Source organism: Equus asinus, chromosome 12, assembly GCF_041296235.1.
Source record: "Equus asinus isolate D_3611 breed Donkey chromosome 12, EquAss-T2T_v2, whole genome shotgun sequence".
Lineage (NCBI taxonomy): Eukaryota > Metazoa > Chordata > Mammalia > Perissodactyla > Equidae > Equus > Equus asinus.
The window spans coordinates 23521220-23548272 of NC_091801.1; the positions used below are offsets into that span (position 1 = coordinate 23521220).

The following is a 27053-nucleotide window of genomic DNA, read 5'->3' on the forward strand; positions in this document are numbered from 1 at the left end:
AACAAGATTAGTTTAAGCTGTTGGTGCTCTGGATGAGGTTGTCAGGTGCAGGGAGTGAAGACTGCCTGGAGCCGATGACAACCGATCATGTCATTGCCCTCTCCCAGGATCTATAGGCTCAAGGCCTTCTTAATTATTCAATACATTTAGCCACAACTGACAAGCATCTGCCTGGGATAATTTGTACTTGTAACAGCTATTAAAACTGGAAGTCTGTCTAGAGCCTCAAGTTCTGGGGAATTTCAGCATCTCCTTGAGGGCAGCGAGGGGCATCAGGCTCCGTACACTCTGTGAGAATGACTGTGCCACATCGATGTGCGTTTGCGACCTGGGGGCGGGTCCAATAGCAGGGCGCTGCCATCCGTCCTCTCATCCCGGCACTCCTCTCCTTGATGCCCAATGCTACACCAGACCACAAAGTACAATGGCAAACTGCCTCGAGTAGGCCTTCTGATACACGCGAACATACATAGAGAAATAAGGACAGGCGTGTTCGAAGGACGTCAACTGGAGATGAGTTTTTAGCTATTTAGTCATTTGAGCTCTAAAGACAAGGAGAAACAACAAATGGTTCTCCAAGTTGCTTTTCTTCTTGCATGTATTTTACACCTTGGTCTCCTAGTCCTTGCCACCTTTCCTGGGTCAGCGTGGTTTTGCTCATTTGGCCTACTCCCAAACCATATTGAAAAACAACATAAATGCAAAAGCTTTTATTTCCCTGTCCTCAAAAACAGTATTCAGGTTTTTGCACTAACTATCCCCAACAGGAGGATATTAATGGTAATAAACAATTGATAACTCTACATCTCCTATCAATGCACAGCTTTTTGGCTGAAAGGCAAAGGAACATTTTCAGCTGTGATGGTATTCACCCTGCCCGCTGCCATGTATTCTGATGGGCAATGGAGCTCTTTCCTCAGGAGTGGGCTGGGGGCTGAGGGGCAGAGCCCTGCACGCCGGCATTAAGTTGCCACTGCTGCATTACTCTCTGTTTCATCTCTGAGAACACACAGGTTCTGTACAAAATGGGACTCCAAAGAAAAGGGGGTTGGGGGTTTGTAACTTTACATGTTGGAGAGAAAGGGGGAAAGGGAGATTTCTAAATGGTTTTATGTAACCCTTCAGGCTGTTGAGTCAGGCCAGCTGCTCCTCAGGAGCTAGCTATGGCTAAAGCAGCAGACACTCAGGAGCTGAGAAATAGGCCAGCTTCCTCTAGGGAAGAACAATGCCTCCACAGTCAACACAATGGCGGCCTCTCATTTTCCAGAAACTCTTACAATAAGATGGAAGGGATCCTGGAATTGCCTCACAGGGCCCCCAAGCCCAGGGAGAGAACGTTGCTCCGCAGCTACAGATATGCAAATCTGGCTTGAGCGCTACCATAGCCCAGAAAAGCCCTGTGGGTGGAGACTGATGAAGCAACACTGTTCTGCTGGGGCTATTTCCCATTCCTGCAGGAACTTTGAGTTCCAGACTTAGTAGTGCCTTTTAGGGCTGTTCAGAAACAAGATTCACTATCTAAAAATCCTAGAGAATAACCTTCAATAACGTACGAAATTATTGAGACTATCAGTGGCACAGGTTATATCATAAAATCAGCATGGATGTAAAGCATGCTTGTAATTGCTTAAACTTTTTAAATTTGAATATCTCTCAACCACCCTTCATTAGTACTTTTGTCTTGTAGCATGAGATTCTGGAACCTTCTGGTTTGTTCTTCAAATTTTAACAAAGGTTGTCATTAAAAAAGTGTGTAGTGTACTCTATTTTAGGTTTTGGGTTTCTGTTTAAGATTGTAGACTGGAATCAAGGTGAATGGCAGGTTTATACTTAAAGACAGCCCACCACTAGACACAGCTTACACTGGAGAAATCGAAATTCTAGTTCTCTCCACCACACTTGTCTTACCACGTGGCCTTGGGCAAGTGACCCTGCCTCACCAGGTAAAGGAGTGGTGGCGAGAACACGGACCTAACTCACTGGGTGTGGTGTGGATTAACTCACAAGTGCCTATTAACAAATAAAAATGCTGAATTCTAAAATATTGAGCTTCCTGACTAAGTGAAACATGGTGAAACATGTTGAACAGGATGCATGTTCTCTTCTAAAATGTGATGTGTTCTCCCAAAACTATTAAATTTACAGCCAGCTTCGGTTTCAGTTATTCAGCCCCCATCCAAGTTGAAGTTTCTTGAACTGTGGCTGACGACTGAGATGGTTTTGGGTTGCAAAGATGTGAAGCCACTGCAGTACCCGGCTCCAGGCACAGAAAAGCAGCAGCTTTCTCTTATTTGTAATCTTCAAACCGAGCTTTCAGATCAAAATGCAGAGGTGGTCAAATGACAATGGAAGAAGCCACCCAAAGCAGAATATTAAGTGTTTCTTGAGCAACGTTTTGACTTAGTGTTTCTGTTTATGACACGTTAGAAATCTATTGTGCTGTCCTTCAGCTATAACTCAAAATGCACCATGAGAGATTCATCTCGGAGCCCAGGGAAGACCTCAGGACTAAGAAAGGCTCACAGGAAGAAACCTACTGACAAGAGGCTCCACTACACTTAAATAACATGTCTGCTAGCTTTTGAAGACAGATTCTGCCATCTTTGTTCAGTTGATGAAAATTTCAACCTGCCTAGGAGCTAAACAAGTTATAAGAGTAAACTGTTCTGAAGATAAAGATGTCAGATGAAAGAATATTTGAAATTCTGTCATGACCCTATTCTTCAATTTCATTCAAATTACATGGTATGCATTCATTGATTATGGAAATGCAAATTAAAATTCAACTCGACATTGGTAGATCCAAAGTATGATCTACAGACCAACAGACCCATTAGGAGGGTGGTCTCCATTGCCAACACATACATACAAGGAATTTTTGGTTTAGAGACTCAGAAATGAGAATGGGAGCAATAGAAAAGTTGAGCAGAAACCTTAAACATAAAAATGACTTAATAGTCCAAAATACTTTGAAAATCCCCATCCTAACCCCCAACCAAAAAAGTCTCCAAATTGGGTGACTCTTCCAACAAAAAATTCAGTGATGAAAAACTTTTCACTGAAGGAGTCTTACATTAGATTAAATATTCTAAAAGACAATTTATTCAACTATTTTGCCAAATGTAGTTTACTTTACTATAAAACGTCCATAAAACGGTGGTAAATCTTATTTGTGCTAAGAAAAATACATAAAATTGCTCATTAGAGCGCCAAGTTGAACGAATAAGATATATTCTAACTTTTAAGTGCTTGTTAGAAGTCATTTACCTTGCTTTGCTTCCTAAATTAAATTTATTCACGGCTGTAGAGACCCAGTGATGGTCACCACACACAATCACTTCAGCAACGCACACGTGTTCTTATCTCCGCTACCTGAGGTTAGATGTAATTTCTAACACCTCTTCCCAAAGATAATTAACAAATACTTTTCATTGAACTAAACAGCTAATTTTGTAACAGGGAATGGAAGGACAAATTTCTGTTCCCAGTATCTTTCCTTGTAACACTAATCATGGAATTCTTAAAAAAAAACCAAAAACCAAAAAACAGCAAACATTTCTCATCTGTTGTTTTTACCTTTGGATGTATTATCAGTAGGAGTAATCTTGAAGGGTTAATTCAAATTATTCACACAATTTAAATTGCAGGTTCTATTTCTTTAAAATAAATCCCAAACCCACCCACTGCTTTCCATCTCTGTTACTACCCACACGACCTTGACCTAAGGCTGCCGCAGTCGTCTCCCAGCTGGAATTCCTGACTCCTCTTTACAAACCATTTTCTTTCTCACTGGAGCCATAGTGATTATTTATTTTAAAAACAAGAATATAATCATATCGCTTTCCTCCATAAAACCCTCCAAGGACTTTCTACGGCCCTCACCTGGAAATCCAGACCTTCCACCAGGGCCATCCTGGTCCCTTGCCTCCCAATTCTTCTAGGCAGATGCTCTCTGCCCTCCCTTCTTCCAAGCTCTCTATTCAGGATCTTTGCATTAGCTCTTTCCTTTGCCTGGAACATTCTCCAGCCAGCTCTTCATCTGGCGACTGCTTCTCATCACTCAGGGGTAAGCAGAGATGGCCCTCCGCAGAGAGCTCCTCCCTGACCACTCCACCACCATCTACAAATATTTTATTTATAATCTGTTTACCACCTGTCTCTTCCTCCTAGAAGATAAGCTCCATGACATCAGGGAACTAGTCTATTTTTGCTTTGTTTTCTTTGCTATATTCTCGCAGGGCACTCAACAAATGTTTGTTGATGAATGTGAAGTACACCAGCGCCACGGTTAAGGGCCTGGTCTCGGAGTTCCATCGCTCTGGTTCAACACCTAGTTTGCAATTTACTAGCTCTGAGGCTTATTTGAGTAAGCTCATCTTTGTTAAAGACTTCATTTCTGTATAGAAACGAATACAGAAATATTCATGGGGCAAGATAAACCCAATATAAATGAGGTAACTGGGACGCAAGTTTCCCCAGGCAAAGCTCATACTGTTCCAGGCTCTACTTCATATGGACTTTCTCTCAATTCCAACCTGAAACTTCAGATCCCTTATAGAGGGTTGAGGGGGGAAAAAAACATAAAAATATAGAAGCCCCAAACACTTGAAATCATCGTTATATACTAATTTTCTGTGAGAGACTACAAGTGCAGTATTTTAGGAGACTGTCAGTAGGCTCTGAGGTCAGACTGCCCAGGTTCAAAGCCAGTTCCTGTATTTCCTGTTCGCCAGTTACTCAAACCCCCAGGTCTCCGCTTCCTCCTGGAAGACCAGCCTGTCTGACAGAGGAGCCAGAGAAGACAGGAGCAGCCCTAGCACCTCAGGGCTTAATTTACACCAACACACAGTGAACACTCGTTATTAAGTAGCAGACTAGATTAAAATATTTCCTACTTAAGTAAACTCAAGACCTAACATCAAGAATTCATTCCATTAGCAGAAAAGAAAATGCAGTTTCCAACATGGAAATCTGAGTGACTTTAAAGCCGGGTTGACCAATGAACCCAGACAGTGCAGAGCTGCCCACTGATCCATCTGTCTACTCAGGGTTCCTTCTGGCCACAAGCAAGCGAGGCCTTAGCTCTGAAGATCATCGCTCTCAGCATTTTCTTCTAACAGAGACAGAGTCATGTGGTATGCTCAACTTACAGGTCATAGGAAAACTTCCAATACCATAAAGAATTTTAGAAAAAGACCTTTTTATGACTCATTTTATTAAACACATTCTCCCTACCTAAAGTCTTATTTTAAGGCTTAAAATATCTTGGTTATTTAAATACTTAAATTCCCTATACTTTGCGCAGATCTGGAACTCCATTCAAAGAATTCCATTTCAGAAGATATTCTCTTAAAGGCACTTCCCTACAATGCACACCACCCATTTGTTAACTTTCAAGAGATAATAGTAAAGACAATGGATAAAAGCTGCCATAGGTTGGCCAGAGTGGAAGCTTCAAGTTGCTCCTTTCATAATGGGATCATAATGGGTACATTTTTATCTTGGGATATAAATTAACTGAATCTCACTGTCTAAGACAAATTTAGACAACCTGTGTCATAACACCTGGGTGAGGGATGGATTGCGTGTGTACAGGGGGAGGGCGCGGAGGGAGGCAGCATACACACAACAACGCCATCCACATCTCTCCCTCTCCCCTTAAACAGCCTGGAAACGTGGCTTTGTCCAGGTGACATGAAAAGGTGAATACAGTGTATCTCAAAGGATATTGTACCTCAAATATCAAAGGTCATAAAGGGGTGCACAAACCAGCAGCTCCCTGGCCTGTGTATGCATGTGCGCACGCGCACGCTTAAGTGGGTCCCTTTTAATTCCACACGGGTTTTCCACAGACAGTTTCTGGCATCAAGCACTGGTCTGCAGGACACCAGAGTGCCTTTGTGTCCCTTGCTGACACTCCGGCATTGTGTTTTTCTACCCATTAACCAAGGATAAATGACCCAGATATTGTGCCTATTAAAGCCTCATTTTTCTTTTGCCCTTTTGTTCTTTAGTGTACCACATTATCAGACGCTGCACACATTTCTAAGTATTCTCAGTCTCAGATGCCCTTTCGAGGGAGTTAAATAGGAGGTTTCTGTGTGTGGTTCTGTTGAGATATCTGGAGTGGAATTATGTGAAGGTAATTTAAGGTTTTTCTTCCTTCCCGTCTAGTCTGAAGACAATCAGTTTAGCGTATTACTAACAGCTAATCTAGTACAAGAGGATATATCAAGAAACCGTACAAAGGCTAGAATGCTGTATTTGCATCTATTGCGAATACAAAAAATAGAGTGAACACCAGTTCCCCTACATACTACATTCTATAATTACATCTCTGCATATCATGGGTCACTTTTATTAAAAGCATCATTACTACAGTTGGCAGCAATTTACATTTTATCTTACATGATAGCAGTTTTCAAAGAAAAAAATAAAAGGACATCACAACAAAGAAAAACAATACATTTACAAAGTCATGTCTGTAAACTTCAAGGCTAGTTTAGAGCTGAGGTAATGCTGTTTTAGCTTTGTGGCTAAAGTAACAAAGTCCTTTAATTTAAAAAAGGTACCTGATTCTCTCTTCTCTCACTCTTTATTCATTCATCTATTTATTTTGTTTATACCAGTGCATTACAAGACCACGAGACAATGGAACTGTAGTTCTGTCTGGCAAGAACCCTTCCAGTAGGTTAATTTCCAAAGGGACCCTTCACATTCAACAGCTGCCTTATTATTGCTGCGCCTCGAGACAGAGACGTTCACACTAACGTGGAGATTGTCAGAGTGTATGGATGTGTGTGTATGCACAAGTGTGGGAACCCCATACAGTCAAAAAGGGAAACAAATGAGCAAGTATGATATGTACGGCAAATTTCATCTTGACCTTCACAGCAAAAAAATTAAAATTAAAAAATTAAATATATAACTTCATACTTCCTTTGAGCAGCACCTCCTTCCATTAGTGCCGCTCAGTTACAAATTGCTCTGTATTATAATACCAATGGTACCAAAAGAAAAAGAAAAAAAAAAGCAGAGCATTATGTAAGTTTCCTTAAAAAGACATGATCACCTCTCAAATTTCATCTCTCCTAGGGATAATAAATAATGCACTGCACAATACTTAATGACCAAGATACCTTTTGACACACCTGTATAACATGACTTGGACTTTTTTTTTTTGCTACACTATGTTACAGAACAGCTTATAAAACTAGGTATGAACATTAACTGTGAGTGTAAACAGTAGGACTACCACTTGTCAAAAGTTTTAAACACTTTAACTGGAACTGGTACTGGTTATTCATCATTTTCGTTGTTTTCTATTTCATCCCCCCCATCAAGTGAGTCTAGCTCTTCACCCTGTGCTATTTCGTCTTCTAAGATGGAGGACTCTGCAGTCTTATCCAGGTTCTCCTCGGCATCACTGCCTTCCAGGTTCTCTTCTTCCTGAAAGGTGCCCCCCTCGGCCTTATCGGGAGCCTTTTCTTCGCTGGAGCCCACGGCATTCTGAAGTCCTGCCAATGCGGGGAACCCAGGCAGTGTCAACCCTCCCAGTCCTGGAGGTAGAAACATGGATGGGTAGAAGAGGCCTGGAGCCATGGTGGACAGGAGGAAGGGGTTGAAGGCGAGCGGGTTGGAGGGCAATCCGGCCGAGGCAGTAGCAGCACCAACAGATCCATTCGCAGAGTCAGTAGCCGAAACAGCGTCTGTGCTTTTCTCAGAGTCTTTGTTCTCTTCCTCGTTCTCATTGCCTTTCTCTTCTACTTTTGAAGTGCCGTCTTCCGGTTCTCCTTGACTCGAAGCAGTAGTGGTGTTTCCAGTAGCAGCGGAGAGAGGGCTATTCAACAGCCCACCCAATCCAAACATGTTGGGCAGGCCCGCCACGCCCGGCAGCATCAGGGGCAGCACGGCAGCAGGGTTCTTCGCGTCGCCTCCGGCAGCGGCAGCTGTTGCCAGTCCTGGAGGGAAGCCCATGAGACCTGCCAGCTGGAGAGACTGGAGATTCTGGAGATTCTGAAGGCTTGTCAGGTCCATTCCAGCAAACAGGCTGTTCACCAGCAGAGGGTTGATTCCTGCAGTGGAGGCCACAGCGGCAGCGGCAGCCGCCCTGGCGATTTCGCTTTTGGGCCTTCTGCCTCTTCTGCTCGCTCCTTCCCCCCTCACCACGGGTCCAGTGAGAAGCCGGTCAAACATCGACTCGGGAACAAAACCCTGAGGGAAACGCAGACGCAAGCAGTGGCTATAAAAGTTGCTAAGGGAAACTAAATTTCAGTGTGGGCCTTTGGGATAATCTGAAAATTAACATTGTCAATGGAAATATAGAATTACTTCCATTCTAAAGGCTTAATGATAAAGCTTATGAAAGCAAAAATTCTGTATTTTAGCATTACATTAGTTCATTGAACTATGGTGAATTGCAGAAAAATTGTTAAAGGCTACTCTATCAGTGAGGTAAATGTCAAGTTATCTGCATCTATAACTAACTTGAGAAATAATATATCAGGGTGGTTGAAAACATGGAAAATTTAATTAATTAAGTTACATTTTAGTATCTACCCTAGAGAAACAAAAATTTATGTTCACACCAAAAGCTGTACATGAATGTTTATAGCATTCTACTCATAACTTCCCAAATCTGGAAACAGCCCAGATGTCCTTCCACAGGTGATGAGTAACTACGCCCGGGCGGACACCCATGCAGTGGAGGACTGCTCAGGGATGAGAAAGAGCAGGGTTTTGACACATGCAACCACTTGGATGCATCTCCGTATGATGAGTGAAAGAAGTCATCTCAAAAAAGTGACGTACTTTATGCCTCTGTTTATCTGACATCCTCAGAAGGACAAAACTCTACTATTGCCAGGGGCTGGAGGTAGTGGAAGAGAAGAATACAATGGGATTCGGGGCAGTGAAGAGACTGTCTGCATTCCGATTATGGTGGCAGTTCACAAAACTACACGTGTTAAGACTGGTTAAGACTGGTAGAACTACACACCCAAAGAAAAATAAGCAATTTCACTGTATAATTTAAACAAACAAAAAAGAATCAACACATCATTAACAAATTAATTTTAAAAAGAAACTGATCACAAAAAAATATTTTGGGCAGAATTGTTGTATATTGTATTTTAAAATCAGAATCACAGTTAATCTTAATTATCTCAACCACCATAAACTCCATTCCAGAGATGGGCTGTTAACTGGGTTTACCTAGGGCATTCCTCCCATAGGAAGCCTACCTCCAAGACTGGGAATGTACACTGCCATACAATCCTTTTAAATCAGAGCTGCCAAATTAATCCACTTTAGATTAATGATGTATTGATACAAGAAATGATGATGTATTAATGATGTTTGAAAATGATGTATTATGTCAATTCCTTTAAGCTAAGAATAAGTTCGAACTGAATAATTAATAACCAATAGAAAAATATAGAAAAATTCAGGAAAACAGTTTTCTATAAATATCTTTCTTGACAGAAATGCAGAGTTTGTACTTACAGACTGCTTAACTATATCAGTCCAGTCTGGAGCAACTGCAAATTCAGGATTTTCTTCCAGCCACCTGGGCAGATCCTTCATTGGAGGCGCCATAGCTCCACCCATCTGGGGAGAGGCATTTGAGAAATGACTTAAAAATATACAAATTCTTCCTCTTTCCCTCCCCAATCCATATATCTACACACACACACACACATATACATATAGTTTGGAAAAAATATGATTCTTTTTCCCCATAAAAGATGTCAGGATAAAACACTTCTTTCTGGGATAAGAAATCACAAAGCGATCAATTCTCTTTCCTAAAGTTTACCTTCTTCCCATTTCGTTTATTGACAACAGGCACCCTTTCTTCTCCGGTCAAAGTGTTTATATCCAATTTATTAGGGTTTCGACATCTGTGTCGTTTCTGTTTCGGTTTCTGAAATGAGGAAAACAACACATCTGCATTCTTCTGCAAAAAAGAAAAATACATATTTAGTACTTACCCTTTCCTATATAAATGACAAAAAGGACAGTCAAGTAATGTTTAATTACTATGGAAATTTCAAAAATCGTTTTAATTATTAGAAACCATACTTTTCTTAGTAAGGAAAAACTCCTATTTTTTTCCTATACATTAAGGAACTAAAAGAACACGTAAGCTGAGAATTTGCTTTTCTTTTGTCTATCAATAACCCACTTCAAGTGTTTAACCAAGTCTTGGTATTTTTTAAGGAAACTTTTTCTAATACCTTTGCTAATTTCTAGTCAGTGACTTGAATGAATAGAGAGATGAAATCACATCTGGTGACACAAGACTGTACACGAGAAGAACCAACCCAAGGCATACAAGGACCTCTGCAGAAGGTGGCATCCTCAGTGGCAGGAACTCAACTCAGGCTGAACTCAACAAAATAACATGTAAAATCTTACATTTAAGTTTTCCTTATGTATAGGAAGTACAAGATTTGCATTGCCAGCTAGCAAACAGTTTATGTAACAAATCATCTGGAGATATTGTCTAACGTTTAATATAAGGCATAAGTGCAGTTGCTTAAAAAAGAAACTAGTAAAGTCTTGGGCTGCATTAGCTGGTCAAATCTCTGCAAGTAACAGCTTCATAGTATTCTCTGCTGGTGAGACCTGGTCTGGAGACCAACTAAAGTGCATTCATCAGTATTATCTTAAAAATGAGATCACCTGGAAATCGTGTCATGTAACGATTAACTGAAGAAATCATGTCTATTTGGTGGTAGAAAGACAAGGTAAGGAAATGCATGATAGGCAAAAAGCATCTTCCGATGACTACAAGGCTGCCCTTCATGTAGGAGAGACCTGGAGTCAGGTCCTTGCATGAAGAATATACAATGACAAAAACTGGGAAATGTTTGAGATGAGGAGACATTCAAGCAAAAGGCAGAGGGACCGAGGATTTTCTATGTCGTATGGGAGAATGTAATGGACTATCCTAGCAAGATTCCCCCAATTCTAAACTTTGTAATACTTACTGGTACATAACTTGGCATATCAACAGTGTAAGTAGGATGCAGCTTCAGCCACTCAACTAAATCCTTATTTTTAGGAGCATCTTCCCCCACCAGCCTAGTCCCATCTTCAAGATTTATAACAGGGATCCGCGTGTCCGGGTCCAGCTGTCCAGGAGAAGGAATGTTTCTCGTTGGTGGGGTCTCTATATCTTCTTCAAAAGCTTTGGTCACCTCAGCATCTTCCTGCAGAAAGTTGACAAGGGTCTGAATTCTCACATGAAGAGAGATTCTGACAATGTCCTATCCCAAGAAAATGCTATCCTAGCACAATGGATCTTTGATGAAAAAGGGAAAAAAATTACTTGAAACAATGTCAGCTTTGGAACATCTATCAAAGCAGAAAATGAAACTTTAATATCATTCTTCACACTGTAGAATTAGTAATTGGGCTGTTCCAAAAGCCAGTTTATACGTAGCTTTTTGGCACTGAACAGTACAATTTTGTTAGTAGTTTGGTAGTACAATATTCTGTATTAGGGATGTGTGGCAACACCAAAAAGATCAAGTCTAACTGAAGTCTAGACTCTACCATCATCCAGCTACTGGTCCTCAAAACTCTATTAGTTCAACCTCCAGACATCTTCTCTGTCAGTCATCTGTCCAGACCTGCTGCTGCAGCTTTGGTTCAGGTCTTCATCACTGCCCACCCACATCACTACAGTATTTCCAAACGCTCTCCCTTATTCCAGTTCCATGCTGCTTTAATCCAACCTCCACACTGCTATACTGCAGTCTGTTTCTAAAATACACTCTTCCTAGTTCAAAAAATTAGGTCACATCGCTACCCTACTTAAACTATCTGGATAATTGAATCCTTATCACCTTCAGGATAAAATCCAAGTTCTTTAGCACAGTAGTCAAAGCCCTCCACAATTTGCATCCTACCTTGTCTCCAAGCTCATCTCTGCTGAACCTTGCCTTCTCACCAAATTCCCTGGCCAATAATTTTAGTTCATGGAACATGATAGGCTCTCTCTGGCCTCAGTCCCTTTGCACATGCTCTCCCTGCCTCCTCTTTTCAAATGACCAACTCCTACACAATCTTCAAAACTTAACTGAAGTACTACCATCTCTAGGGAAACTTCCTCATCTGTTTCTCCCCATATCCTCCTCCCTCCATTCCCATTCCCCCTTTGGGCTCACAAAGTACCCCAGGCATGCCCCACAACTATGATATATTATTGTTTATCTGTCACCCATCTTAAACACTGAGTTCTCTAGTGCAAGCACCTGTCAGGCCTTTATTCTTCGCATCCTAGTGCCTGGCACAGGGGGCAGGGACAACTCCTACGATGTTGCAGAATGCATGATGACTGCACCCTTACTTTTCATGGCAGCACAAAGTGGTCTCCAGTTTGAGTGCTCACCATAATACAAGATTTTAGGATTTGTCTTGTTCTAAACAAGTAACACTCCCAACCCTTTTACCTCCTCACTACTCAGGTTATTTATAAAGCAACCAGCGCTTTCCTTGTATTTATGTGCACACACATAACCCTCCACAACACCAAATGAGGAATCCCCAAATTTCAACATTTGACAGCAAAAAACAAAAAACACCAAAAACTTAAAAATACATTCTCCATCTGTTAGGAGTTCTCTCAGACTTGAGCTGGGCTGCTCAATGTGACTTTGGTAAAAGAAAAATATCAATAAATTCTTGGCAATGGCTTAAAATACGTGAAATGAATGCAGTCTTAAGTTTAATACAGGACGTGTACTTGCAATAGGAAAACAGCACGTGGGTCACACTAACAATTCCTGACACTTGGTCCGCAGACAAGTACGTGCCGTGATTCAAATATTAAACACAATAGTAAATGAAAAGAGGTGTGAGCTGCAGAAACTCCCCAATTTGTTGCTGTTTATGGAGAAAGGATTTCCAGTGAACAAAATCTATCAAAGTGTTACGGTGGTTTTAAGCAGGAAGGCTAATCACTGGTGATGCGACTTTGAGGACCACACTCCAGAGACGGCGTTTTAACTTCTGGAACAACCAGTCACAGCTGACGCACTACAAAGTGTATTTTCACAGGATTCTAAAAGTAATGACATGCTCAACAAAAATGACCCTTATTATGACTGATGCACTGATAATGAATTCGGCATATTAACTTTTAGCCACCTGGATGCTTCTGTTTTAATCAGATCCCATCAGGTGGCAAACTCCAGTGCATGCTATTTTGTCATTTCCAGACTTTAACTCAACCACACCTTTTCTTACCCTTTTGAGTTATCAAGCTTTCTCTAGGTTGAAGAAATAGAAAATGAATAAATAGTAATAGGGATGGAATAAGGAAAAACATACCGAAACAAATGTCTCCCCTCGGCTTGAAATTTCAGTGCTTCCTAAACTGTGTCCCACTGCCCAGGGAAAAGGCCCACGGTCCCTGGGGCGCCGGCTCCTCAGGCGCAGACAGCGAGCCCCAGCATTACTACGCTGATTAGGGTTTCAAATCGACAGGCTTATGATATCTAGTACTAATTAGCCCTTTAAAAAGGGACTGCACGTAATCAGGTTCTGTAGGTAAAAACCTCGTCATCAGTTAGGTGGCACATTTCTAGGTGGTGTGGTTGAAGCAGATTAGAGAAGAGGGGTATTTTGATTACACTGCACTCATTGCCTTTGAATTGAAAAAGAAAATGTCAAAATTCATTGGCACATACATTGCATTCAAGCCTAAACACGCACAGCCAGGTTGAGATTTTTTAAATATCTAGCCATGGAGAGAGGAGAATTTGCAATCACTGGGTTGTGCATACAAACATAAATCTTAAGTCTGAAACTAAACACTTATACTAATCTAATAAACTGCAGGCCCAAAACATATCAATATTTTTAAGAGCAGAAGCTTTTTCCACCTCAAGAATTCAGAGATAACGATCATAGGCTCAGAAGAACATGTTTTTGTTTTGGGCTAGTCTTCTGAGAATATCAATACATCAGAATCTTGGGAAGAATCGATCCTCTAGCTACATTTGGTTCAGGCCGAGTGATCTGTATCAATGTTCAACACAATTTTCCAGCTCAGAACCTTGACTCGTGCACTGTAATGCTACTTTTTAGTGGAAGAAGCCAGCTTTAACGGCACCTCACTGAGAGGGACACAGCCCAGCCTCGTCAGCAGTGCAGGGACCCCGGCTGTCGATGTGGGCAGACACAATGGGAGTGAGCTCCTCAACTTACTGCACTCAATGACGTCCGTTTGTGGCTCAGGAAAAGCAGATCAAGGCCCTCCACGTTTTTCCTCCTTCCCCGCCTCCTCTTCATGGGAGGCTCTCCATCCACCAGGGAGCCATTAAGCAGATGCCTCGTGGGTGTGCGTGACAGACCTGCCTGGAGCAGTTCCATTTGAGTCTTAAAGGCATCAGACACTGGTGTCGCGACGTTAGGCAAGATAAACTTTGAAGTAAGAGATGAAAAATTTGAGGTAGAGCTTGTTGCCTCTCTTGAGGCCTTTGATAAATCTACAACTTTTTCTTGTCCATTTTCTGAGACCACCTGAGACTCCCGCAGCTGGGCAACCATCTCCATGAGGTTTCGCCGCTTGGCAGCTCTTTCGGCCTCAATTTCAATTTTTCTCCTTCTCCTTCTCCGCTGGCGAGGGACAGAGAGGTTGAGGGCATCTTCCTATTGAAAATTTCCAACAAAATAATGAGCCAAAACTGTATCTGCTGTACCGGCTGGCTTTCAGAAATAAAGAACTAGAAGCTTAAGAAATTAAACATTCATGACTCTTGAAAACAGCTCAGGAAACAGCGGCCATCTTACTTCTAAGCATAACTAGCAAAACATGGCTTCCGAACTAAGTTAAGATTTAGACAGCGCACCTTTTAAATGCAAAAACAAACTGCTCTAACTTACCTTTGACAACTGAGGAGAAGTCGTGAGGTCCTCGCTCCCACTAATGCTAGCCTGGCCGACCATGGAGAGCTCGGCAAAGCTCCTCTTCTGCAGGGGACTGTCCACGGTGGGTGGCGTGTAACCAGGGATGAGGCCCTGGAAATCAAACATCTGGCGCCTATTTACTGGCCATTTGCCTTTCAACACTGCTTCACAGATGTTGTCTAATCGGTTTATCATTACTCGATCCTGGAGGGGGAGGAAAAGTCACACGAAACCGTAACAAAGACCTGGTGAAAATTACTAGATAAATATTTCCATCAAGAGGCTAAAGAGTATAAAAGGTTTCAAAGTCAATCAGTGGACAAAAAGTAAAGGAAAACAAAAGACAAATAAACAAGTAAATAAACAAAATCCACCAAAACTGCTTTGCTCTGGTTTAAGGTCCTAAGGTGGCTCCAATCCAGAAAACTTAATATTTTTCAATGACAAACACTGAATCACATAAATTAGAAAACATTACATAACCACCACCTCTAAAATGTCCCCATATCTTAAAAGTAACTTTTATTCAAGCTAAAGAACTGCTGGCGAATGTCAGCAGATAACAATGGAACCCTGCATTTAGCTGCTCGACGCGCTGGTGCTTCAGATCCACAGGCTGGACTGCAGTCTGTCCCAGGAAGTGGACACCATTAGCGTCACTATTAATAAAGCTCAGCATTACGAAATGGGCACCAACCCAGGAACACCTAAGGAATGTCAATTTGCATTCCCCACCTATTATCACTTCAAATTTCATTGAAGCGTGTACATTAAAAATTTCTAATTACAGCTCTTAGACCCAGTTTCCATAGATTAAAAGTGCCTGCCACTATAGACCTTTTGAGTGATCTGGGAAACTCCCTTCTGTACTCAATAAGGGAGATTAGCATAACGAGGGAACCCGGGGTATACAAAAAAAAAAAAACCTCTTTGATAGTACACTCTTCAGTTAAAAATTTCACAGCGTTTCTTACACAACTAACACCATGGAAGACCAGCCTGAGGATGAGCTGACTGAAGCCATTTTTGTGTTGTTTGTTTTGAACCAGACAGCCCTGTTATGGTGATTAGGATGATTATTTCCCTACCCTGAAAACCAGACCCAAATTACATAGGGATGTATTATAAAATTATCCTAGTTAGGCAAAAAAGTAATTTCCATGTTGTTTTTGGTTACAGATAACTACATTTGGAATTATTTCATAATGTATTGGAGCAAATGGGTCAACAGCACACCATCTCCTGAGTTAAAAAGACTATAGGTTTCCACATACATAGAGTTGTCTTAAATTTGAAAGCTTTGCTTTGGATTAAAAAACTAAATAAAACACAGTTGTTTTTTTGTTTTAAAGATTTTATTTTTCCTTTTTCTCCCCAAAGGCCCCCTGGTACATAGTTGTATATTTTTAGTTGTGGGTCCTTCTAGTTGTGGCATATGGGATGCTGCCTCAGCATGGCTTGATGAGCCGTACCATATCTGTGCCCAGGATCCGAACCAGCGAAATCCTGGCCCACTGAAGCGGAGTGTGTGAACTTAACCACTTGGCCACGGGGCCGGCCCCCTACAACACAGTTTTAAAAGTCCACACATTTTTCCCTGTGCATTGTTGGTGGGATTGTAAAATGGAGCAAGTGCTATGGAAAATAGTATGAAGGTTCCTCAAAAAATTAAAAATGGAACTACCATATGCTCCAGGAATCCACCCATTTCTGGGTATATATCCAAAAGACTGAAAGCAGGATTTCAAAGAGATACGAGTATAATCATGTTCACAGTAGCACTATAATAAGCCAAGAGGTGGAAAGAACCCAAATGTCCCAAGGATGGATGAATGGATAAAGAAAATGTACACAAACGTATGTGTATAAATACACACAATGGAATATTATTCAGACTTAAAAACGAAGGAAATCCTGTCACATGCTACCACACAGATAAACCTTGCGGACATTACGCTAAGTGAAACAAACCAGTCACAAAAGGACAAATACTGTATGATTCCACTTATGTAAGATATCTAAAGTAGTCAAATTCACAGAAACAGAAAGTAGAATAGCGGTTGCCAGGAGCTGGGGGGAGGGCGAAAGGGGGTCTGTTTAATGGGTACAGAGTTTCAGTCATGCAAGATGGACAAGTTCAGGAGATCTGTTTCACAACAATGTGAATATACTTAACACTACTGAATTAAACACTTAAAAATGGTTACGATCCTAAATTTTATGTTTTTTACCACAATAAAAATATTTTTTAAAAAGATCCACACATTTTATTTTGCCAAACGGTGAGTCTGTTGAAAGAATAACCCAGAGACTATACTGGACAATATGATTACTAACCTAAAAAATCTCAAGGAGCTAAAGATCCATACACACAGTCCTATTTCTTATCGTTCCTCCATGTCACCTTTCCTACCCTATCACAAAAGTATTGTACAGAATTTTTTCTTTGGACTTTTCCAGAACATTTTTTAAAAACATGAGAAAAATCTACAGTCTTCATACACTGTGTTAAAGTTTACCTTAAACTTATTTGAAAAATCAAGCTAGAACTATTTCCTCCACCCCACTCTTTTTTGGACAACAAAACAAACAAAATAAAAAACCCCACGAACCTTAGGCCAAAATGAGAAGGCAAATGTTCTCTCATGAAGGAGCTGAGCTACTGCGGGGTCTCCATCCTCCATGTAGAATCCATCTCGGGTTTCATCCCTAGCAGTGCTCATGGAAGCATTGCTCTCTTCATCAAAATTCTTCCCTCTAGAGACAGCTCCTGCTGAGAGATGAGTTAATGTGGATTATTCACAACCAGAAAGTCACTGAAAACCAAGTTCAGAAAGGACGCAATTTAAAATTTGAATCCCAATCGGCTCCATTTTATTGAGTACCTACTATATGGCTAGAATGGTATTAGGCATTTTACAAATCTTTCGTTTCAAGCTTGCGATGGCCCTTTCACGCAGATGGTGTTATTCTCATCTTACAGATGAAGCTGCAGAGGCTTAGGGAGGTCACATCGCTAGTCAGTGTGCATGTATCTTGGAGGGGGGCTGAATGACAACCAAGTCTCTGACCCAAAAGAGCCTATGTCCCTCCACACAGGCAAGAGGGCTAACGTGCTGGCTAAAGTTCAAAGCGGCAGCTCCACCAGAACAGTACAACAAGGAGCTTTATTTTGACTCTGTGCCGGCTTCAGCAACCTAACTGTGATTTAGAGAGAAAACTGGCTATTTTCAGATTCTACTCCTGCCCTTTACGTCTGAATTAAAATTAAATAAAAGAAGCATCATTTAAAATAATTACCAATATTTACTCAGTGAATCACTCTTCTCTCTCACATTTAACTGTCTGAATTAAAATCACTTGGAATTCTTAATACACTACTGTCAAGTTAACCCCCATCCTTAAGGCAGAAATTGTTATGTGCCTGTAAAACTCTTCTGAGAGTTTAAGTTGTCGAAATATCATGTTCGCCACATGAGAGCAGAACATACATCTAAGCATATCCTGAACTTATCCCTTCGTAGAAGAAAATAATACAGTAATTACCCATTAAAAAAAAAGAGCCCTGTCATGTGACATGAGAACACTGCACATCACAACTGCCCTCGAGGAACCAGGAGAGGGGCCTGAAGGGCGAGGCATTACCTTCCGGCTGGGAAGACTCTTCTGACTTATCATCATCCTCCAGCTTTTCTTCCTCGTCCTCTTCAGAACCTTTTTCTGAAATAGACTTGGGCCCTGTATCTGCACTGACCTCCATACCTTTCAGTTCAGTTTTTACAGAGCTGGCCTCGGCCCCACATTCCCGCTTACTGTCCTTTTCCCCACCGTCGGTTTCTTCTTCCTCTTCTTTCCCCTCAGCTTTCTCTTGGGCAGCCGTGTTTTCTGACTCCTCCGCTTTGCCCTCAGCTTGTCCCACCGCCTTTTCATCCTGAACGTGAGCGGATGAGGTGACAGCAGGAGTCTGGCCAAATCCAACTCCCAGCGGGTTCAAGGAAGATATGTTACCCGCCCCTCTGTTCTGAGCAAAGTTTTTGTGTGCCTCCAAGAAGGACAACTCGGGGTCATTGAGGATGTGATAATCTGTCCGACTGACCCCATGTTTAGCAGCACCGACCAGCAAGTCTCGGTCATGCCTTCCACATTCCCACCACTCAGGCAAATCCAAACTCGGCTGGCAGAGCTTCAGCCTCTCTCCCAACTGAGGGTGATGAAGAACCTGCTCTCGGATTTTCCGCAGCAGTTCGATGCGGTAGAGCGTTCTGGAGGCACGCTCTTCTGTGATTGGCTCGATCATGGAGGAGAGGTCGGGTGGTTCTGTAACAGGAAAACAACTGTATTTACTTGGGAAAGACCCAACTATGCTTTAAATTGTTCACTCTCTTATTCTTCACTTGATTGACCTTTGGAATGGACCTGTTGTTACTGAGCGAACCTACCATCATCTGGCTTAGTGGGCATTCGACATACGCGCCTACACATGGCCACAAAACAGCTGAAGTACTTCTCCAAACTCTCATCAGACTTCTTGTCAAGTCTGGCAAAGGCTCGAAACTGGTTCCAGTCAAACTGCTGTTTCATGGGGTCAAAAATAACTCCAAAAGTGGATACCACACGGTAGAAATCTGCCTCTTCTCTTCTTGTCCACCTATTAGAAAGAAGACATTAGCTTGAACTGTACTTGAGTAAAAAGGCTTAAAGTTTATTATTTCTTCTGCCCTAAACTTAATGCATGGTACTTATTTTGGGGCTGGGGTACAGACTGCTTTGATGTGGTGAGGCTTTCTTTGGTGGGCATTATCTTGGAGGTGATTCCTGTTTTGTAGGCCTAGAAGAGCACAGAAGAGAGGAATGTACCAGGAGTTGAGTAAAACCCTGAAACTCACTTTTGCCGTTTCTCAGATATTATAGCTTCCCTTTCCGCTTCTAGCGCTCTCACTTCCTCCCGAGGCCGCCGTCTCCGCCGGTCAGTCTTCATTAGAGCCTCTTGCCTCATTTGTTGCCTTTTATAGCTGCGCTGATAGGCAGTAATGAGCCGGCGCAGACGGGTAGTCAGGGTTGAGGTGTTAGGCCAGTAGAGTTGGCCTAACTCAGCATTACTCTCACTGTGCTTGCCTGGGGAAGTGGAAAGAATATTTTTGAAATGTGTAGCTGCAATCTTGCAATACACTGGATTTTCCATCAAAACAAGATGACTCATTAACATTCAAATGACAGTGTGGGAAAGGGAATTGTAAGCCCTCATTTTTAAAATATAAATAAGGAATAATATTAGTATGGAACTTATAAACTATATATATATTTTTTTCTGCTTTTTTCTCCCCAAATCCCCCCAGTATATAGTTGTATATTTTTTTAGTTGTGGGTCCTTCTAGTTGTGGCATGTGGGACGCCACCTCACTATGGCCTGATGAGCAGTGCCATATCCGCGCTCAGGATCCGAACGGGTGAAACCCCGGGCCACCAACGAGGAGCACGTGAACTTAACCACTCGGCCACGGGGTTGGCCCCTAAACTATATATGTTTTAATTCCTTAGAGGAAAAAAAAATTTATCTATCAATCCTACGTAAAGAAACATACTTTACTCCATGAACTACATTATAAGGGTAATCTCCAGTAAGGTACTTAGATTAACAATCGTGAACATAAAAAATAACCACATAATTGTTAGCTAACAATTTTACGTTAGGCAAAATGTCAGTATTCTCTATAAACTGGCAATATTTCAGATACTTAACAAACGCTCTACTCCCAAGAGATATATTTCTTAAGATGCTTAAAAGTTTTCACTAACTGGTGTAAAACATAAGTATATAAATGACCATAATCAAAAAAATTATTTTATCAAAGAAATTCAATGTAATGAAAAACCAACAATAAACAAGAATTTAAATTATTTACAAAAGAGCTGAGTCAGTGTAGACGAAACACCGTGTTAAGATACTACCATCCTCAAGCAGCGGAAGTCCCTGAACGGGGAGTGGTGCCTGCAGAGCACTTGTTCACTCTGCCCCAGGGGCTTCACGGAGCCCTACCTGTGGTGCGTATTTCCAAGGACTCTTCCTTATCTTCCGGAGGAGAATTTGCAAATTCCTTGAAAGCAAAGAGAGAAACAGAATTATCTTAATTTGGGGTTTCCTTTTGCTTTATCTTTTAAGATATCTTTTATCTATAAAGTTTAACAAGTCTTATACGGGCGTATAATATTTTACGGGTGCTGTAAAAGTCAATATACTCAAGTTCTTACATCTATTTCATCCTTGAATGGCGTTCTGGTTGGTTTATATTCTGGGTCTTCATCTTCTCTATCAAATTCTCCCCTATATAAAATTTTTAAAAATGTTTAAATCATACTGATAAGCAAGAGACTGAAGGGGGCTTGGGAAAGAGTAACAATCTGCCTAGTGCTACTTTTAATTCTGGGTCTGACATCAAAAGCAACTCTATCAGTGTTTAAAATGTACAGCCGTGGAAGGAGGAGGGTGTTGGATGGGCAGCAGAGTGTCATCATTTGGAAAAGACAAATAAGTTTCAGATTATTTAGATAACATATTGTGCTTAGTCATTACAATACATAAACAGACTATACTGGTAAAAATCACTTAAGTTCCAATGGGACGCAATGTAGTGCACAGTGCAGTATAGGAACTGAACCCTGCCAATAGATGTGATACTGACATAGAGTTTATTAAAATTGTCCAATGTCCTTCTTACCCGTCACCACCATCTGCTAGCATGTCTGTTCCTCTTTGCTCAGCAGCTATGGCCTTGGCATCGGGCATACCGACTCGTTCCAGGAAGCACAGCGCGGGGTCAGCTCGCATAGAATTGTACTTCTCATAGCCTGCGCCATCCCCACCAGCCCAAGGAGGACACACACAGAAACAATGGAAGGCCCGTCACTGACAAAATCACAGCACTACTGCACCACGCGAACTTCACTTCTTAATCGAGGTTATCACTTATGATGTATTCAAACCAACCTTGCCTTAGTAGAGCATTCTACGGCACACTCACTCCAGGGCAGATTTGGGGCACCAAGTTACATTTCAGGGATAGCACCTGAACGATCACAAATACTAACAGAAAAACAGGTTCGGAGTAACTGCAAGACGCCTGAGAAGATTTTGACCCTGTTTTCCCCAAGATCTAATTTTGCTTGACATTTAAAAGGCTTTGTAATGCTCCTTTATGTCCTCTGCGGGGGTACTCCGCGTCCACCCCATCTTCCTCGTGAACAGCTTCAGTCCTGCAGGAACTTGCACCGCTGGCTGAAAAATCCCTGTCTACGTAAGGCCAGCGAACCTGTCTTATTAGGTTTAGGATGATGCATGTCAGTAAGATGACACTGTTCCCTCTATGGTTTTCAAACTGCAATTTGCTTTTTGACTGCCCAAGTTGACTAGATGGAAAATGGCAGATCCCAACAGTGCACTGCGGGAAAATGATTTTTAGGCTGAGCTCACAAAACGCGGCTGCAGTACACAGGTAGAAGAGCACAATTCAATTACGATGTGTACTACAACACACCGCTCCTAACTGCTGCAGAGCCGCAAGCCAAGCTGTAATCATGAAAGGGTTTATAAGCCATCATTCTCCCCTTTAGTCAGGCGGGGCTGCTGAGAATACCTCCGCGACCTCCAGAGAATTGGGATTATAATCAGGAATCGCTCACTGTATATATCATGCCAGTTCTGCATCCCCAGCCTTTCAAAGTTAACAAGGCTGCATCCCACTCAGGGGAGCCGCGAGTTCTCAGCACTGACATTTGTGAAATATTGCTTGGAACAAAGCCCAGGAGGCACTTGTACAGATTAATAGCAGAGGTTAAGCCCACCGTCCACTTTGACACAGGTTGGCAGAGCTAGCAAGGGGAGCCGTGCTGGAAGCAAAGTTCAGGGAGAGCTATAGGACAACTTGGCTATTATTAAAACAAATATGGTTTTGGCTTTATTTACAGCCAAGAAAGAAATGTTTTCTTCTCAAATACTCAACAAACATTCAAAAACAGCATCTGATATTTACAGTTCATCTTAGATTTTTAGTACAGGAAAATGGTAGACGCCAAGAGCCCTTTGGAACTATCCTCATTAATATTATGACTTTGGAAAAGAGTATGCAAAAAGCTGTAAATAAAGACAAAGCCACACAGTCAAGATGTGGTCAAACAGAAACGTCACTTACCATGTTTGAACACTCCAATTAGGAGGGACTTATCTGCTTCCTTATCCCACCAGTCGGCGGGGACTTCAGCATGGAAAGGTTCAGGTATCCACACATCGGCTTCACTAGAAAGACACCGTGTACAGAATAGTTCAAACAAATACCGGTATTAAAAAAGAATTCCAAGTGACCAACATGATCCATGTGCTCACATGCCCGTTTCCCACGATAAGCACCTGAGCATCGTGGAGGAATGAGCAAAGGTTAAAAGAAAGGGCACAAGTCAGTCACTTTCTACCGTGACCGGAAATGAACTTCATCACACAGTGTCCCATTTTAAAGGTCATCTCAGAACACCAGCAATTTAGTTCACACCTTCTTATCTGTGCACACATACATATAAAGAGGCTTTTCCCGATTCTCATCACATCCCCAAGCTCATAGACAAACAGTGCATTCAAGATACAAAGAAGGAGATGTGCTACTAATGGTTTATGAAGGTTTGAAACACAATCCATGATGTTTTCCGACTACCCGGATTATTGCAGGGAGGTACAGAACAAACGTGCGCTTGCACTAACCTTGAGTCAGCACCCTCTAAGATCTTATCTGCCTGGTCTCCTATAACTTCTTGTCTTAGGTAGTACAGCATGCGGACACGCAGCAGGACCCTGGAGAGGAAGACAGAGGGGGGAAAAAGTTCTTAACTTCAGGACTGTTTGCCAACAGTGGCTTTTGGCAGCTGCTGCTGTTCATCCATCATCCTGCCAAGGCTGATTAGCCATGCTGTATGGTAGGCTTGAAGCGTGACAGATGGTGGCACATAATCACCTCTGTGTGGTGCTTTCTGCTGGCTTCCAACAGGCCTGCCTGGCAACCGCTCCCACTGCACAGAGAGGGACCGAGCTCAGCCCGGCCCAGGCGCACTTCATTTAGTTCTACCTAGTGCAGCTTGTGAAGTTTAGACACGTACCCTACCACTGCCTCTGAAGTATTGAAGCAAGTTTGTAAACAACCGAGCAGATGGCTTTCAGTAACTGTTCTGCTTCATTATCTCATAAAATTTCCTCAGCTGCTGCCTTAATACCATTTTTGGAAGCACATCAGAAGTTGTAGGAATAAACGAGATATAAAATCTGGTTTTACTACCTTACAATAAACCCTCAATATGGAATGTCAGGTTGTTCAGATTATACAACTTTGCTTCCGAGAAAGGAAGATGGCGATGGGGCTGGGACAGGGGTGGGTCCTTGCTCTTCTCCTTTAAGGAATAGAAGGCATATTTTATTCCTTCTAGTTTATATTATCTGGAAGCCTAAGTTGTAGCTTAAAAAATAATAATAAAACACTCCAAAGGAGATTAAAACGTGCCTAATTCACTGAAGTTCTTAACTATTTTCAAGGAATCAGTTTTTAAATACTCTTAGAATTCTAGGAGCCAGACTTTCAATCTCACTTGGATTGCCTCAATGGCTTAAAACATAATTCTTTCAATACAGCCCCCCGGACAGTCCCGAAGGCCTGCGTCTACTCCGAGTCCAGCATCTCCTGCGGAGTAGCCCCTGGTGCACACTCAGGCCTGACAGCTGAAGCCTACCTCCTCGGCCGTGAGTAGCTGATATACCGAGTGCTACTTCCCGAGCTAGATAATCCCATGATAAGCTTACAGAATACTTCACAAGCAATGCACCATATTGACAGAAACTAGTTTCTTTGATCTTCACCATAACCCTGTCACAAAGTGGGCAAGTTATAATTTCCACTTTACAAATGTGAAAACTGGGGTAATAGAAGACAAGTGACATACATAAGGTCACAGAGTCCTTGGAATTAGGCCTTCTGACTCCACCACTTCACGTTGTCTTTCCAGGACATGGCAATTATCCTTGAAAACATCAAAATGACAACTGGGGCAGCTTCGCCAAAACAGGATAGTCCTGATAATACACGAATACGTACCCCATGACACACCTCCCTCTCCACCAGGGGTCTGCTCCTGGCGAGTGTGGGTTCTAGATGGGCAAGGTGTGAGGCTATAAATATCTGAAAATGCTCCAAGGTAAGCAATCATTTTGGATAACTCATTTTAATTTTTTCAGATTTCTTTCTTTTGATAAGATTAAAAATTGCCTGTGCTGCACTGAACTGACTAAAGAAAAATGACAGCATAGGCCTCTGTGGCTGGTATCTTATTTCTTCTCTCGTTAAAGAAGAACTTGCTGGCCAGGATCTCTATACAAAAAGGATGCTCAGAAAGCGTAGTTTCAAAGGAAATATTCTTCATCTTCGGCTGAATTCTCTTTTATTCACAGCAAAACTCATATAGTGGTAGTGATCCTAATGGTTTCTCTCCTTTTTGGTAGAAGACAAAGTTTTCTTCTTCGAGAGGAATTTTAGTTAAGTGGAAAGTTTTATGAACTAACAGTAAATGTCACCTTTCTTCTAGAGGAAAAATTTAAACCCATGCAACTGGTAAGCTGAGCACTCACTGCTGTGGAAGGCACAGTTGGTACCCGGAGGATAACGACATGGACAGGAGGTGGCCTCTGACCCTAAGGAATTTGCACTTGGTAGGTCAGACAGACATGACTACTAACAAGTCCCTCAGCCTCAGCTACGTTTCATTGGCTGTCCCACTAGAGATCACTTTCTAGACCAGCACCCAGTCCAGAATCATACATGGCATTGAACAGTCCTGCTCCTTCATCTCCTTTAACCCGAGACAGTTCCTCTGTCTTTGTCTCTCACGATCTTGAAACATTTGAAGAGAACTGGCGAATGATTTTCTAGGAGGTCCCCCTATTTGGCTCTCATTTCTAACTTACCAGGCATAAATATTTCCTCACTTTAGATGCCAAGAATTCTTAGGGCATGATCTATTAGGAAGACCAAGTGGACTACTTTCTTGTCCCACAGAGGAGATGGAAGGCATTGCCAGTCTTCTGAGACCAAACAGAAAGATGTGAAGAACACTAGTTACTTCTCACATACTAATTAGAGAGGGTACCCTATGGAAGTCTATTACTGACATTAGTACGGGAAATTAAAAACCACCACAATCGCACTGGGATCGGGAACAGGAGGCATTGTTCCCACACTAAACCACTTCACTTCCAGCTTGTTTGAATCCAAAACTCAAAAGGCTATTGACCCAAAGTTCACAGAAACCACAAGGAAACAGAAGTTTTCTAATAGCTACAAGCAAGGCAGGATTTTAGGGAAAACTACTATGCTACAACACTAACAAGTTTCTGAAGCACCAATAGTTTGAGGTAATGGTTTTGAAGACTCAAAAAGGAAAAAAATTTGTCAGTCAAAGCACCATCGTGACTAAAAAAGGGATGAGAACCATTAGTCAGTGCAACCCGGGGGACCAGGTGTTCTCCAGGCGTCATTTCACGTGAGGCATGTGGCAGTCCTGAGGAGGAAGGAGGATTCCGAGTGGCAGGGTGCTTGAGAGCAGGGGCCTGCCCTCACCTGGTCTGGGCTTCCAATCTACTCTGTTCCTCAACTAGCCATCACTCAGCCCAAGTCTCAGCTTCCCTGTCAGGTGAATGGGGATACAACGGCACCCTTTATCTTCGACACCTCAAACAGACGAGCCACAGGAAGCGCCTGGCACGCTGCCAGCGTTCTCTGTGCAGGCTTCTGTTGCTACTTTTCAGAGAGAGATACACATTCATTTATTTATATGCGGCCTCATTCAATTGCTCATTCAGTTGCTGCAGAGCTCTGTGTGACTAAGAAGGAAGTGGGTCTTAAAGAGCTTGAGGAACTTGCCCAAGGTCACACAAAGCTAGGAAGTGAGATACAGCTGGTCAGAGGCAGGGCTGCTGGTACTACTGACACTGAAAAACACAGGCACAGAGCAAGGAAGGAATCAATGTGTAAATGTTCGTTTAAGATGTAGATAAAAGAGCACCAAGCAATGAAATAAATTGATAGATTCAATATTCTTCAATTATA

General features: G+C 42.0%; 1 protein-coding gene across 10 annotated transcripts in view; it reads right to left on the bottom strand.

Moving 5' to 3' along the window:
- Positions 1-6344: 6344 nt before the first annotated feature.
- Positions 6345-27053, bottom strand: part of CHD7 (chromodomain helicase DNA binding protein 7) — a 182577-nt gene continuing 161868 nt past the window's right edge. For 7 of the 10 annotated variants that reach the window (XM_070481206.1, XM_070481208.1, XM_070481216.1 and 4 more), the window contains 15 exons: positions 23669-23758; positions 23109-23212; positions 21639-21768; positions 21172-21244; positions 20960-21017; positions 19809-20037; positions 19362-19570; positions 18568-19239; positions 17535-17695; positions 14899-15126; positions 14221-14664; positions 10995-11216; positions 9818-9958; positions 9505-9609; positions 6345-8214 (listed from right to left, as the gene is read on the bottom strand). In XM_070481206.1, coding sequence (XP_070337307.1) covers positions 7300-8214; positions 9505-9609; positions 9818-9958; positions 10995-11216; positions 14221-14664; positions 14899-15126; positions 17535-17695; positions 18568-19239; positions 19362-19570; positions 19809-20037; positions 20960-21017; positions 21172-21244; positions 21639-21768; positions 23109-23212; positions 23669-23758 — 3781 coding nt within the window. In that variant the 3' untranslated portion in view covers positions 6345-7299. The remainder of the gene's footprint in view (positions 8215-9504; positions 9610-9817; positions 9959-10994; positions 11217-14220; positions 14665-14898; positions 15127-17534; positions 17696-18567; positions 19240-19361; positions 19571-19808; positions 20038-20959; positions 21018-21171; positions 21245-21638; positions 21769-23108; positions 23213-23668; positions 23759-27053) is intronic. The other 3 variants (XM_070481215.1, XM_070481213.1, XM_070481214.1) reach the window with 3 other exon arrangements.